The sequence below is a fragment of the Mustela nivalis genome, assembly GCF_964662115.1.
Source record: "Mustela nivalis genome assembly, chromosome: 10".
NCBI classification, from domain to species: Eukaryota; Metazoa; Chordata; class Mammalia; order Carnivora; family Mustelidae; genus Mustela; species Mustela nivalis.
The window spans coordinates 29,015,036-29,030,601 of NC_139029.1; the positions used below are offsets into that span (position 1 = coordinate 29,015,036).

Below are 15,566 nucleotides of genomic sequence, written 5' to 3' on the forward strand. Positions count from 1 at the left end.
TATGAATACTGAATTTTGGTGTATCACTCAACACAGAGTTTCTGTACCGGGCAGATCAAATGTAAAATATGTCTTCAGATCTGTTGGCAACATCCATTCAACAGTTACTAAGCAAATATGTACGAGGCACTGGGTTGCTACAAGTATAGTGGAAACAAAGGTGTGGACCCTATCATTGTGAAATTTAATGGGCAGAAGGGCATAAAACAAATATGCACACATCTAAATGAACATTTTTAGAGAAGCATTAATGTCCTAGAATTCTTTTAGTGTGAGGTCTGGTAATTCTCTTATATGAAGAATGGCCAGAGGAGCTGAATATAAGGTTTTGTTTTAATTCTTAGACAGACTATCCTCTGTTATTCCTGCAGAATGCAGAACGAGGACTAATTAAAGAAACCAAGGCAGATTCTGGCTCAGAATCAGGTTTCTTGAAGGTTTTCCCATCAGTGGAGCAGATTGTCTCAAGAAATAGTTCTCTATCACTGGTGGAACCGGTCCGACAAGGGCCAGGTGTCAAGAATAGTTATTTCTGATTTTGCAGAACATTACATTTCAGGATCACTAAAATCATTGATTAAATATGTGTGGTGCTGTATTAAAGAATATATAGATAAGATGTTGTGGAAAGATTTCCTGTCATCTGGGAACTTGCAATGTATTAGTTTCCAAGCATTTGTATGATAAATATAAGGGAGATTTTCTTTTTCCTCTTGATTGGTTTAGATTGGGTCCTTGTATTTTTGTAACATTCATTATAATGTTTTTCTAGATTATAAAAATAACCTGAGGGACGCCTGGGTGGCTCAGTTGGTTAAGCGGCTGCCTTCGGCTCGGGTCATGATCCCAGCGTCCTGGGATCGAGTCCCACATCGGGCTCCTTGCTTGGCAGGGAGCCTGCTTCTCCCTCTGCCTCTGCCTGCCACTCTGTCTGCCTGTGCTTGCTCTCGCTTCTCTCTCTATGACAAATAAATAAATAAAATCTTTAAAAAAAATAAATAAATAAAATAACCTGAAAACACAAAGAGAAATACCTCTACAGTATAACCCAGTTAACAACAATTAACATTTATCATTTACATCTTTGGTTTCTTTTTATGAGTTAACAACATGTCCTTATTCCACTATACCTGCCTGGTAGATGGACCAGGAATAGAGGCCATCAACTTAGGTGTGTGGGTAGAGTTTATCTCTGAGGCTTTCTTTAGCTTGTAGCTTCTGGAATTAGGGTGTACTCTTAGCACTGGCACATGCCCTGAATGAGCCATTGTTTTTGTCATTCTTATTTAGATCAAAGTGTCTAAAAATTTATATCCAGTGTTGTTTGCTTAGAATATTATGGCTTTTAGTACCTTTTCTCCTTGTAGCTTAAAAATGAGCTTCAGGGGCACCTGGCAGGCTCTGTCAGTAGAGCATAAGACTCTTTTTTTTTTTTTTTTTTTTTTTAAGATTTTATTTATTTGAGAGAGAATACATGTGCACAAGCAGGGAGCGTCAGAGGGAAAGGGAGAAGCAGGCTCCTGGCTAAGCAGGGAGCCTGATGTAGGTAGGACTCATCCCAGGACCCCAGGATCATGACCCGAGCTGAAGGCAGATGCTTAACCGACTGAGCCACCCAGGTGCCCCAGGAGTATTCGACTCTTGATCTCAGGGTTGTGAGTTCAAACCCCATATTGGCCCTAGAGCTTACTTAAAAAATAAAAATTTTTAAAAATACTGGGTGCCTGGGTGGCTCAGTTGGTTGAGCAACTGCCTTGGGCTCAGGTCATGATCCCGGACTTCCAGGATAGAGTCCTGCATCAGGCTCCCAGCTCCTTGGGGAGTCTGCTTCTCCCTCTGACCTTCTCCTCTCTCATGCTCTCTCTCACTCATTCTCTCTCAAATAAATAAATAAAGTCATATATATATACATACATATATAGGTGTATATATATATATACATGCACAGGGAGCCTGCTTCCCCCTCTCTCTCTGCCTGCCTCTGCCTACTTATGATCTCTGTCTGTCAAATAAATAAATAAAATATTTAAAAAAATATATATATATACACATACATACATACACACACACACGTGTGTGTGTGTGTGTGTGTGTGTGTGTGTGTGTAATTAAAATTAAAAAAAGAATAAGCTTTGGGCACCTGGGTGGCTCAGTGGGTTAAGCCTCTGCCTTCGGTTCAGGTCATGATCTCAGGATCCTGGAATCAAGCCCCTCGTGGGGAGTCTGCTTCCCCCCCTGCCTCCTGCCTGCCTCTCTGCCTACTTGTGATCTCTGTCAAATAAATAAATAAATAAGTCAGTAAGTAAGAAAGATTAAGCTTCAGCCTCATATATTTTCAGGTGCCATATTTGCTGAAAACATATTTAAAGAGAGAGCATTGCACGAGCATCATCTTTACAGTAAAGTGCTTTTCATTTAGTTGTTTTTACACCACAAAAGTATGTTAAAGGGAAGTGAGGCTTTGCCCCAAACAAGTTGCAGACCCTGCAGCTGTCACCACTGAAGAAACTGTTCACTTACATATGCTGAATAGTTCTATCCCTGTTCTTTAATGTCCCAGGAAGTGGGGAATTGAAGAAAAGCCCACATAGCTGCAAATTGTGCTCTTTCCTTTTCATACATGGTTGTTTCAGTTTCAGACACTAACATTAAATTGCCCCCTTTTTTGTAAACAAGGCATGTTTGGAGGTTGATTAAATGAGGCTTCCTTTTTAGAGGTCATTTCATTTGGTGTACAATTCACGCCTTTGTTCTTGAAGCTACAATTCCTGAATTTGGCACTTTTTCTTTTTGTGTGTTTTAATTAAAATTCAGTCAAAGCTGGAAGAGGCCCTCAACCTGGCAACAGAATTCCAGAATTCCCTGCAAGAGTTTATCAACTGGCTCACTCTAGCAGAGCAGAATCTCAACATTGCCTCTCCTCCCAGCCTGATTCTAAACACTGTCCTTTCCCAGATAGAGGAGCACAAGGTAACTATGATGTCATGGTGTTGCCCTCCTTTTGAGAGGACTAGTTGGAAGAGAAGCTCCTCTATCTTATCTTCAGTTTAAAGAAAGCAATATTATCCCCTCAGGTATTTGCTAATGAGGTCAATGCTCATCGAGACCAGATCATTGAGCTGGATCAAACTGGGAATCAGTTAAAGTTCCTTAGCCAAAAACAGGATGTTGTTCTGATCAAGAATTTACTGGTCAGCGTCCAGTCTCGATGGGAGAAGGTTGTCCAGCGGTCTATTGAAAGAGGGCGATCCCTGGATGATGCCAGGAAGCGGGCAAAACAAGTGAGTTGTGAAAGAAAGAGACCTAATTTTATTGAACAACCTTGGGCTGTATGTATGGAGTCTCGGGAATGATTTTCATGAAAGTCTAGTTTGCATAGTCATTCCTGTTATAAGTTATTTTTTATATTGTTATAGTTCCATGAAGCTTGGAAAAAACTGATCGACTGGCTGGAAGATGCAGAGAGTCACCTGGACTCGGAGCTGGAGATATCCAATGACCCAGACAAAATTAAACTCCAGCTCTCTAAGCATAAGGTAAAGCATTCGTGGCTTTTAGGTTCTGAGCTGGGAATTCACTGAAGATTGCTAAAAATGGAAGTCAGAGCTAGTCAAAAGAAAATCAGTTAATGTTGGAAAATCAAAGTGATGAAACCAGCATTCCATTTTATATCTAGACCGTGTCAAACCCTAAGAGTCATGCATTTATTTATAAAAAATAAAAAATTTTTAAAAAAAGAGTCATGCATTTAAATAACAGTTCAAACAAAGCGATTTTGGAAGTAACCAGTTGAAACTATAGCCTTCTAGAAATTGTTATGCACTGCCGTATATGGTATAAAAAAAAATTTATAAATTTCTTAAGGATAAGCTATTGTTAATTCAGGAGGTAAGTGACCTTCATACTCTGATTACCAACCCGAATACTGAAAATTTTTCTTTGTTCCAAATAAAGACGTCATCTGTCTTCTAGCATCAGTTTTGGGTTTTTTTTCCTTTTTGGAAACAGGAGTTTCAGAAAACTCTGGGTGGCAAACAGCCTGTGTATGATACCACAATTCGAACTGGCAGAGCACTGAAAGAAAAGACTTTGCTTCCTGATGACACTCAGAAACTTGACAATTTACTGGGAGAAGTCAGAGACAAATGGGATACTGTTTGTGGCAAGTCTGTGGAGAGGTGAGTGTGAATTTTTGCTTCAGTGGGGCTGTATATTATCCCAAAACTAACAAAGATTCTTCATTTCCATAAAATGGAATTCCATAACATGACCATAAAGCTAATGCATCAATAATAGGTTTTATAGCTTCTCAATATTTCTAGTTCATTCAATAAGAATTATGAAATAAGTTGAATAAAATATTAAAGTTCTCATTTTCAGCTTGAATCTTACTGTATTAGAGAGAGGCACATAAACTCAAGCCAACAGCAATAGAAGATTAGTAACTCCAAATATTTGTCAATGACCAGTTTGTGATACTAACAGCTGTCTCAGTGAGTTCTCGCACTGTGTCAGACAGCAAGCAAAACCTCTGCACGCATCACCTCATTTAACCGTAATGCCTAACCTTTACTGGACAGTTACTACTGAGCACTTGCCAGATAGAGGCGAACCAATCATGTAATCCTCATAACGACCACTGAGGGGGATACTTATTCCCATCTTACAGATGAGAAAAATGATCGTAAAGAGGTTATGATCATAAAGAGTGACCCCCAAGGTCACTCACCTACTAAGCAGCAGAGCTGGGATTTGACGCTGTTGGATTTGGTTCCATAAGTCGTGCTTTCACCCACTTATACACTATGTTTTGCTAAGTAATATGATATCTTTATATTATTTATACTCCCATTTTTTGGATGAAGTGACTGAGGGTTAAAGAGGTGATGAGAAAGCCCAGGACTACACAACTGGTCTAGAGCTAGGAGTTAAACTCCTGACCACAGACCATGACGAAAACCATCATCCTCTACCTGAGTAGTATAAAATAAACACTGATCTTGGTCATATGGTGTATCTGTGTGTATAACCATTGGACTCTTAAGGGACCAGGAGGGCCTCTGTACCTACCACCTACACTATCCTTACTCCATTCTAGAGAGTGGTTTGATTCAAAATGTCTAGGCATATCTCTTAATCACCTTTTGCTCTATTTCAAACCAGTCCAGCATGGAGGACCCTCTCTCTCTAGAGTTCAAGCAGTATTCCTTTTCCATTCAGTGGTCAGAATTGTGAGCCAGCCAAAGAGACGGGATCTCTAAAAACGGTGAGGGTTGTGTGCTTTTCTCAGGCAGCACAAGTTGGAGGAGGCCCTGCTGTTTTCGGGTCAGTTCATGGACGCTTTGCAGGCCTTGGTCGACTGGCTGTACAAGGTGGAGCCGCAGCTGGCTGAGGACCAGCCCGTGCACGGAGACCTCGACCTCGTCATGAACCTCATGGATGCCCATAAGGTGAGAGGTGGGAGCTGCACCACAGGGGGCACAGCCACTGGGTCCTTGGCCTCTGCAGACCTTCTGCTCACACTCCCCACCCAGGGGAGAAAGGAAGCCTCAATGAGCCTTTGTCTCCTCTTGTCGGAGAGACCACTCCTTGCTCTGTGTCCTTAAACTATTGCTGGGATTCCGTGTCAGTCACAGAGAATTTACCCAGATTGCTTTGATTCAGTTTTGGCAATGTATAAGTTTCATCTTAGGGTTTTCCCCCTCTTCCTATTGGTATCTCTCCATTGAGTCACACCATGAATTTAAACTCAGGAGCCCCTCAAGATATGCATTTTCATGGACTCCTATAATGAAAATGTGTTCTTTTACTTTTTTAGCTGATTCTGACCCTAGCAAGCCCAGCATCATGCACAGCAATGTTTATGTGTAACCTACACCTGTTGTGTCAACCTCCATAATGTTTCAGCACAAAGCATTCAGCTTTACTTGAAATTACATTAACATCTTATTATGCCTGTGGCAGATGTGTTCTTACTAAACTCCCACAGTTCTGGAAATTTTGCTCTGATGTCATTTCTGTGTTACAAGTTAGGAAATTGGGACTCCAGCTGAGCAACTTACCCAGGCCTCATCTTTAGAGTCACCTCTTCTGGGTGTTTCTTTCTTACATATCGTCCTGCCTCCCTCTGTGTAAAAAAAGACACATGACTGGAACCTACCAAGGAGAACGGAACTAAATGATTCCTTTTGTCTGACATTTTGCTTCTTGGGTTCAAAACATTTCTCAGCAAACTAATTCCTCTATTTTTCTTTCTAGGTTTTCCAGAAGGAACTGGGAAAGCGAACAGGAACTGTTCAGGTACTGAAGCGATCAGGCCGAGAGCTAATTGAAAACAGTCGCGATGACACCACGTGGGTGAAAGGACAACTCCAGGAACTTAGCACTCGCTGGGACACTGTGTGCAAACTCTCTGTCTCCAAGCAAAGCCGACTTGAGCAGGCCTTAAAACAGGTCAGAGACTTTGGTGGGGACCACCAAAGACATTCTCATTTCTTTATCAGGATCAGTTCCACCCAGCCTCAAAATGAACATATAGTCAAACACTTGATATTCCGCATGTTCTACAAGATTTTAATGTTCATTTGTATTGGAGGAAAAAAATGAATTCAGTTGGTTTTCAAAGAACTACAAATGAAAGATGCCCTTTGTGGGAGGCTTTGATAGGGCCATTGGTGCCTCTGATGCACTAATGAGTTCAGGCCCAACCCTTTCCCTGCCATACCCCAGTGTTCAGGACAATGGCTGCAGAAAGGTTCAATCTGTTGTGCTTGGTTATTTCAGGCGGAAGAGTTTCGGGACACAGTCCACATGCTGTTGGAGTGGCTTTCTGAAGCAGAGCAAACGCTTCGCTTTCGGGGAGCACTTCCTGATGACACAGAGGCTTTACAGTCTCTCATTGACACCCACAAGGTAATCCAGCCCCAGCGTGAACTGACCCATGCCACCCACCAGGGTGAGGGTGGCCCGCCACTAAAGGAAAGTAGCTTTTTGCTTGGGAATTTCAGATCTCACATGCAAAGAACTAGAACCAGAATAAGCCCAGCTTACTGGTTTAGCAAGAATGAGAGACAGATGACTGGTGGGTTTTATGACACCTTAAAGATCACTCATTTATCTTTACAGAAGTAATGCATGTTGGTTGTAAACAAGTGAAACAACGTGGTATCATATGAAGAAAACTGGACTATTCCAGCCTTTCTAGACTTCTCGCCTGCACATGGCTTGGTTTGGCTTTCCTTGTGTTACCAGTTTTGGGCCCTGAGCCTCTTACCAAGCTGCAGAATAGAATACAGTATCTGGGTCTACAATCTGTCCTAATAAGATGGGAAATACTTCCTTTTTTAATTTTTGTGTTACCCACCAGGGGATTTTAATCTTGATTTTGGCACATGGTATTCTGTTGCTTGTATTTTTAAAATATCATGTTTTATAGCTGTCATTTGTCCAAGACAGTGCTCACTGTTTATACACACAGAAGTGAATCCAAACGGGATTTTTTCAAAAAGAGAGAAACAAATTCAGAATAGGACAAGGGTCATGCCCAGCCTGGGAAAAGGGGCTCCTGTCTGTGTCCCTCCTTGCGCTTTGTCATCTGTAGTAGAGACAGTCATTCTTGTATAAACCCTTCACCTCCTCCCATCTTTTAGAACTGGGAAGAAAGTACCAGAGACACCAGGATGCAGGCTTTAGGGGCCTGTGTGAACACCCACAGAGGGAAAAACTGCATTGAAATCTTTCCTCCTGCACTGTGTAAGCTAACAGTGCTGCTAGAATAGATTTCTTCAGTTTTGGTTTTCAAATCTTTTTTGTTTAGGAGTTCATGAAGAAAGTGGAAGAAAAGAGAGCGGATGTTAGCACAGCGGTAGCAATGGGAGAGGCCATTCTGGCGGTCTGCCACCCTGACTGCATCACTACCATCAAGCACTGGATCACCATTATCCGGGCTCGCTTTGAGGAGGTGAGTTCCTGGTTTTAGAGGAAGACGACATGCACCCCACACGGTGGATTTATAGGGGAAACAATGCTACTGAGCTTTGTCCACCTACCCCCCAGATAAGGAATTTTTCACTCATTCTGGATATCTCAGTAAGAAGTTAGCGTTTTAGTGATGACTGTTTCCTTGATGATGAGATAATGAGCAGCAGTCTGGAAGAATGGTGCTGGTGTGAAAACATGTTCACTGATGAATTCCAGTGGACTTGGTTTTGTGTCTCTCCTTTCTTCCTGAGAAATCCTGTGTTTAATAGGACGTACGTGCTGCATTTGTTTCCAGGAGTGACTGATTGCTTATTCCAGCTCTGTCACTGGAGTAAGAGTGAGGCCTCTTGAGTGCTTCGGGGGTCTTCCTCCTGAAGGTCATTGTTAGGATCAGATGACAAAATGGACTTTGGAAACAAAGGATGTGCTTGACTGAGACAGGCAATGGTTTCTCTCTCCCCAGGTCCTGACCTGGGCTAAGCAGCACCAGCAACGTCTTGAAACAGCCCTATCAGAACTGGTGGCTAATGCCGAGCTCTTGGAAGAACTTCTGGCTTGGATTCAGTGGGCCGAGACCACTCTCATTCAGCGGGACCAGGAGCCAATCCCTCAGAACATTGACCGAGTGAAAGCCCTTATCGCCGAGCATCAGGTATCTTAGCGGAGTCCGGCTTCAGGCATTCCCTTTGTGGCTACTGGAGCCCATTTCCTTTGCCCTGTCTATCTGTTTTTAAATGGTTGCTTATCATATTTGCACAGACTTAGCTTAAAACAACACGTGTATTATCTTGCAAGTTCTGTGGGGCATGAGTCCTCTGGGTCCTCCTCTCAGTGTCTTACTGGGCCAATCAAGGCATCAGCCAGCACTGTAGCTCTTGCCCAGGCTCAGTCAAGTTGCTGGCAGAATCAACTCCTTGTGGTTGTGGGACCCGGGTCTCCGTTTTCTTGCTGGCTGTCAGCCAGGAGTCACTCTTGGCTCCCAGAGGCTGCCCTCAGGTCTTAGCTGACCACGCTCACAGTGAAGCAGCATAGGTCTTCAATGCCAGCAGGAGAGGCTCTCCAGTCTGCTCAGACAGATCTTATATGGTAAAATGTATTCAAGGGAACTATTCTCCCATTCTTTTCACCGCTGTGACCCTCCCTCAAGGGGAGGAGCTGATACAGGGCATGTACCCCAGGAGTGGGACTCCTGTGGGCCATCTCTGAAATCAGCCAAAGTTTTACACCTGGGTGCAGAAAGTTCTCTTGCCTGAACCCAGAGATGGGCAAGAACAGCACATCAAACTAAACTGAACAAAGGAAAGCTCAATTGAGCTGTCTTCGTAATATATCCTCGGGAGGCAAAGATTTTTTTTTTTTTCCTTAAAGATTTTATTTATTTATTTGACAGAGCGAGATCACAGTAGGCAGAGAGAGAGAGAGGGAAGCAGGCTCCCTGCTGAGCAGAGAGCTCGATGCGGGACTCAATCCCAGGATTTTGAGATCATGACCTGAGCCGAAGGCAGCGGCTTAACCCACTGAGCCACCCAGGCGCCCCAAAGATGGTTTTTAACCGTGATCATTTACACTGATAACAAGTGTGGATCTTGGTTAATTATACTGTGGATATACAGTCTTTTTAGTATATATAAATAATTAGACCTAAACCTTGAAAACCTCCTGTATTCCTGTCAAGGTTACATACTTTGACACCTTCTCTTCTGAAAGGTTATCTTCATATTCAAGGCCACTCCTCTCCCTTCTGTGATCCCCTCTTTTACTTGTGTCTTCAAGCTCTCCCATTCTCTTTGCTCTTACCTCCAAACCTTCTAGACATGGTCCTCTCAACCCTGTGTTCCCTTTGAATTACCCTCATTGTTCCCTCCCTCCTTCTTCAAACAAGCTTCTGGTCCCCTGTCTTCTCTCCTTGTTTCCCACTCACTACCCAGGCCCTTGGGGTCTGGCTTCCATCCCAACTAATACTATCCCAGTCACATCCCACTGATGAAATCCAGCTAATGCTTTCAGTCTTCATCTTACTTGACATGTGACAGAGTTGCCTCTTCCTTCTGAAAACTCTTCTTTGGACTCTTGTCCTAACTTGTTTTTCTCCCCTCTCTCTGACTGTTCCTTCTCAGTCTTCTCAGCTGGTTCCTCTTCCTCTCTCCTTGTTAGTGTGTGTTTGCTGAACAAGTTCCATTCTTTACCCTCTTCTCACACAGCTGAGGTCTTACCTAGTCAACAGCTTCAGCTGCCGCCTGTAATCCAAACCTTTCACATCTATTTCATCTCCAGTACCATTATGTCTTGAAGTCTAGATGTACGATAAACCAGAGGCAGTGCTAAAACTCCATGTTACCTGTGCCACACCTTACCCTCCCAAGCCTGCCTCCTTGTCTACCCACCTTCTGTGATGTGTCCAGGATGCCTGCCTTTCCTATGCCCCCCACATCTGGCCAACCACTGGGCTCTAGCTGTCCTACTTCCAGAATACCTCTTGGTTCTGTCTAGGCCCGCACCATGTTTCGCCTCAGTTACTGCAGTGGTTTCCTAACTCATCCCCCACCATGTTTTGTCTTCTACACTGAAGCAGGAACCATAGCTCTGAAATAAGGATCTCATCAGGCCTCTTCTCTGGATCAAAATCACTCAATTGCCTTTCATTACTCTCCAAATAAAATCCCAGTCCCTTAGCCAAACACAAGGCCTTAATGGATCTTTCTCCTACCTACCTCTCCAGCTCTCCATCCTGCCATTCTTGTGATTGCATCTTGGGCTCAGCCAGTGATCCAAAGGGCCCTGGCTCACTAGACCATCAGGCTCCCTGGATCTGTCTGCACTGTGCCTATTGCTGGGACTGCCCTCTACCCAGTCCTTGGCCAGTTCTTCATCCCTCGCTACTCCGTTGGAGCCCATCTCTGGGCAGCTCTCCTTGGCATCTCGGCCTGTGGGGTGCTCATCCTTGGTCTATTTTTGCCATCCTGGGTGGCATTCATTGCACTGACTTCCTGGTTTTCCTCACTCAGCTGTGAGCTTCTTGGAGTCAGAAGCCATGTCTGATCCCTTCAGGTTTCCAGCATCTGATGAAGAGCCTTGCTCAGCTGTGTTTCTTGAAAGGAATGAGACAGTGTACAAAAAGGCATCTGTTCCATCATGACCCTGGGCTTTGTGAGTAAGAAGTTGCTGGATTCTGTCTTAGTCCAAGAAAATGCTGAATTCTGTTCCCTGTTTGTGTTTGACAGACGTTTATGGAGGAGATGACTCGCAAACAGCCTGACGTGGACCGGGTCACGAAGACATACAAAAGGAAGAATGTAGAGCCTGCTCATACGCCTTTCATCGAGAAATCCCGCAGTGGCAGCAGTAGGTTTCTTGTCTCCTGTATTGGGGTGTTTCATTCTGGCTGTTGGAAGATGAGCACTTCCCAAGTCCCTGTCAGTAAACTTCTTTTTGGGGTGCCTGGCTGGCGCAGTCAGTAGAGCATGCAACTCTTGATCTCAGGATCGTAAATTCAAGCCCCATATTGACTGTGGAGTCTACTTTAAAACAAAACAAAACTAAACTAAAACATTTTTTTGAAACTCACTTTTCTTACACTAACACATAGTAACTATATTCCATTTTCATGGACCGGCCTAAAATTTTGAAGTAGTCAGCAGATTGTCTTTGCAGTGATCTTTCTGTTGTTGTGGTCATCAGTGCCAGCTGTTCATATTTGGTTTGCACTCATTTAATTATCAGATAAATCAGTTCCTGTAGAGCCATTGGTTTTTTGGTTGAGTTGACATTTCCTCAGTTTTCTATGGACAGAATAAATGGGAGATAGGAGACAAATACCTGTTGGCTGGGAGGGCGAGCAGTAATTTTGAAATTAGTATGCTTAATACCTGAATATTTCCAGGTCCCAGGTTTCTTTTCACATTTACTGACCAGTTACCGTTTTGTAGTGTCCTGAGTTAACACATATGGCACTTTCTCTTTGTGAACTGACAAAACCAGATTTTCTAATCTCGCAGTTATTTTTCCTTTTAGGGAAGTCCTTGAATCAGCCCACACCTCCTCCCATGCCAATCCTTTCACAGTCCGAAGCAAAAAATCCACGGATCAACCAGCTGTCCGCCCGCTGGCAGCAGGTGTGGCTGTTAGCACTGGAGCGGCAGCGGAAGCTGAACGACGCCTTGGATCGCCTGGAGGAGGTGAGGCCCTGCCCAGCAGCCTTCCCTGAAGGGAGGTGACATCTTACCTTCTGAGGCCCTCTTACTGTGATCTGTGCACCTTGACCAGCTTCTCTAGAAGTAGAAACACACCAGGGTGAGCCAGTACTCTGTCCCTTAGGCCTCCTAGGAGAAAAGCATGTGGGTGAGGAGATGGCTTACAACAGGGTAGACCATAGCACCTAGGTGTAGAAAGCAAGCAGGCAACCAGACGGTCCATTTGAGGGCCGGCCTGTGACCCGACCCTCCTCAGCCCCTGGCTGTGGTCAAAAATCAGGAGCATGCCTTCGCAAAGTTACCTCCAAGTGTGTAGCTAATCACAGTAGCCACCATTATTGAGCCCTCTATGTAAAGATCTAAGATACTCAACTATGATATAAGGGTAACTTTTATAACCTTGTTATTCCCCTAGTCGTCACTAATCTATTTTTAAGTATCATTAACCCCCCTAAAAAATATAGTACTACACTTCCTAGTTTCTAAAACCTCTAATACCTTTCATATTTTTTTTATTTATGCATATCAAAGCAGCTATGCCCGGAAGTGAGTGTTCTGTGTTTTTTGTTGTTATTTCTGTAGGTCAGTTGAGTTTTAAGCATATTTGGCTTTTGGCTTTTTTTTTCCCTATTCCTGCCAACTTTGGAGTTTGAAAGACCAGGGGGAAAACTGCTGCACTGTCTCAGTCATTTTGAGTCTCTCTCACTAACATTGTCCAAGCAGCTCAACATCACCTTGCCCACTGCACAGGCCTGCTGTTGTCTGCCAAAGCCAAATATTTCACATGGAAGTCAGACGGGCAGTTTGCCCCCTCTGGTGCCATTCCAAAGAAACATGCTTGCGTGCAGGGTTGGATCGTTAATGCTTCCAGCCAGAACTCGAATGATCTCATCTCAGAAAATGATGGGAAACATGAGCCTTCTGACATGGGCCTCTCTGTGATCATGGTTCTTACCAAATCACAAAAGTAAGGAGTGCTAAGGACTTCTCTTCTGGGATAGAATCCATTCCCTCACGTCTAAGAAGGTGATCCTTTGAAAAGGTGCAAAGGGAAAGCCGGGCTGGCTCCACCCATTCTTGTTCTATGTGCTGCGTAGTTTCCGTGGTGGCCACGCAGTTAACTGTTTCTCTCACTGCTTCATTATGCCATAGCCCATGTAAAGAATCACGGCTTTAAGTGAAGGATCCAGATTGTGCCTTCATCAAAGAGGCAACATATGGATATCATTGTTGATGCCCCTCTGGAAGGCCTGCATGGCTTTACTGAATGTCTGGAAGTTCGGGTATGCTCTGGGAAGGTTTGAGGGCCAAAATAGTAAGTCTTGTTGACACCTGTGATTTCTTTCTAGTTGAAAGAATTTGCCAACTTTGACTTTGATGTCTGGAGGAAAAAGTATATGCGTTGGATGAATCACAAAAAATCTCGGGTGATGGACTTCTTCCGGCGAATTGACAAGGACCAGGATGGGAAGATAACACGGCAAGAGTTTATTGATGGCATTCTAGCATCCAGTGAGTTCACTCATAGTTGCAAACATGGGTCACTCCCGGATTCCTTGCACTTGGTGAAGGCCTGTGATATTCTGGCTAGTCTTTCTGAGGTTAAAGCTGTAGTCTTAAGGAAGAAGTAATGTAACTCCTTATTACTAAAATTAGCCCATCATTTTGATGGAAAGAAGAGCTTCATTTTGAAGGAAAGAGGAGCTTCATTTTGCTGGGAATTAAAAAACAAAACAAAACAAAACCGGTCTTGTTTGATAGTATGGCAAATAAAACCTGTTTGAAGTATAGGTTAAGAAGCCAACTTTGTGAATGAGGAGGTTCTAAGTAAAATGAGAAAATATATTTTTCGTAACAACAGTTTCTGACATCTGTATAACAGCTTACAAAATACATGATCTCATTTTTAGCAGGAAAAATAATTGAGGCATAAAGTAGTTAAGTAACTTGCCAGGATCACAAAGCACATCTCGCACATCTCACAGCTGTGCTGCTTTTTATGGCTGGCCAGGACAGGCCTGTCTGCAGAGGTGATATTTGAGGGAAGAGTTAGAGGCAAGAGGGAACAACAGGTATGAAGCACTGAGGTGGGCGCGAACGTGGCATGTTCTAGGAATAAAAAGATTAACATGGCTGGGTTGTCATGATCTAGGGAAGTGATAAGAGATGAAGTTGGAAGGATCAGCAGCCAGTTCATGTGTGGCCTAGTAGGCCCTGGGGAAGAGAGTAGATCTGATCTCTTACTTACTCTAGAGACAGTGGGAAACCACCAGAGGTTTTCACATGAGAAATCTGGCTTATGTTTTAATAAGTCACTCTGGCTACTGTAAGTGTTCACACTTCCTTTGGGAAGCAATTTGTCAAGAACCTAAGGCAGTTGCCTAAACATAGAAAACACTTCATCCTATTCCAAATTGTCACTATCCTGAAATCATCGAAGTATCCAACAGTAGATAAGAGTTGATGAATAAATTTTTATGTTGGATGGTAGATCTATGGGTAGTTACAATATTATGTCTTTTGGTATATCTGAAATACTGTTTTGTTTTGGTTTTTTAATTGCATGGAGGAGGAGGGAATCTATAAGCAAAAACACCAAAAAACTTAACAGTGAATAGTCTTCGGGTAATCTATCTCTAGGTGACTTTTAAAAAAAAATCTTCTTTATAACATTTTATCTTCTAAATGAGCATGTATTGCATTTCAGAAAAAAAGCAAGACATAAATATTTCTTCTTTCAAGAAGTATTTGCATGCCCTCCAGCAACCCAAATAAGCCATCTTAGTTAATGTTCCAAATGTGATTATTTTTCTCCAGAGTTCCCTACCACCAAGTTGGAGATGACTGCTGTTGCTGACATTTTTGACCGAGATGGAGATGGCTACATTGATTACTATGAATTCGTGGCTGCTCTCCATCCCAACAAGGATGCTTATCGCCCAACAACTGACGCAGATAAAATTGAAGATGAGGTATGGGAAATTACTGTATTTTGAGCAAACTTTTGACCACAGTGGTTGGGTGCAGTGGCCATATCAGCCCCGTGACTCATCTGTTATAAGATCATTATCTGGAGTCCTGTTTGGGGATCCTCATTTGAAGGATGACACCCCATAGGATCTCTGGCTGTTGAGCTCTCTCTTGCAGTCTAGATGACTTCTCACTCAAAAGACTCAACATCCATGTGATTCCTCCAAAGTTCACAAACCTACACACTCATCCCGGTTCATAGGTACCATGTTGCTTAGAACAGACGCCACTCTTAGTCCTAGGAATCCCACATTAGGATCCAGGGGCAGTGGTCTTCAAAGGAAGCACTTGAGGTGTAAAATGTGAAGTAGTGTTTAAGATGGTGTGTACTCACCAAGCTTTCTGCCTACTTAAGGGCTTTTTCAC

General features: G+C 43.3%; 1 protein-coding gene across 39 annotated transcripts in view; it reads left to right on the top strand.

Annotated features, from left to right (window-relative positions):
• Positions 1–15,566, top strand: part of MACF1 (microtubule actin crosslinking factor 1) — a 339,595-nt gene that overhangs the window by 306,542 nt on the left and 17,487 nt on the right. For all 39 annotated transcript variants that reach the window (XM_082686968.1, XM_082686965.1, XM_082686964.1 and 36 more), the window contains 13 exons: positions 2,815–2,970; positions 3,075–3,281; positions 3,417–3,536; positions 4,009–4,178; positions 5,291–5,450; positions 6,259–6,453; positions 6,784–6,912; positions 7,817–7,960; positions 8,444–8,632; positions 11,202–11,322; positions 11,992–12,155; positions 13,520–13,682; positions 14,988–15,142. In XM_082686968.1, the coding sequence (XP_082543094.1) occupies positions 2,815–2,970; positions 3,075–3,281; positions 3,417–3,536; positions 4,009–4,178; positions 5,291–5,450; positions 6,259–6,453; positions 6,784–6,912; positions 7,817–7,960; positions 8,444–8,632; positions 11,202–11,322; positions 11,992–12,155; positions 13,520–13,682; positions 14,988–15,142 (2,073 nt within the window). The remainder of the gene's footprint in view (positions 1–2,814; positions 2,971–3,074; positions 3,282–3,416; positions 3,537–4,008; positions 4,179–5,290; positions 5,451–6,258; positions 6,454–6,783; positions 6,913–7,816; positions 7,961–8,443; positions 8,633–11,201; positions 11,323–11,991; positions 12,156–13,519; positions 13,683–14,987; positions 15,143–15,566) is intronic.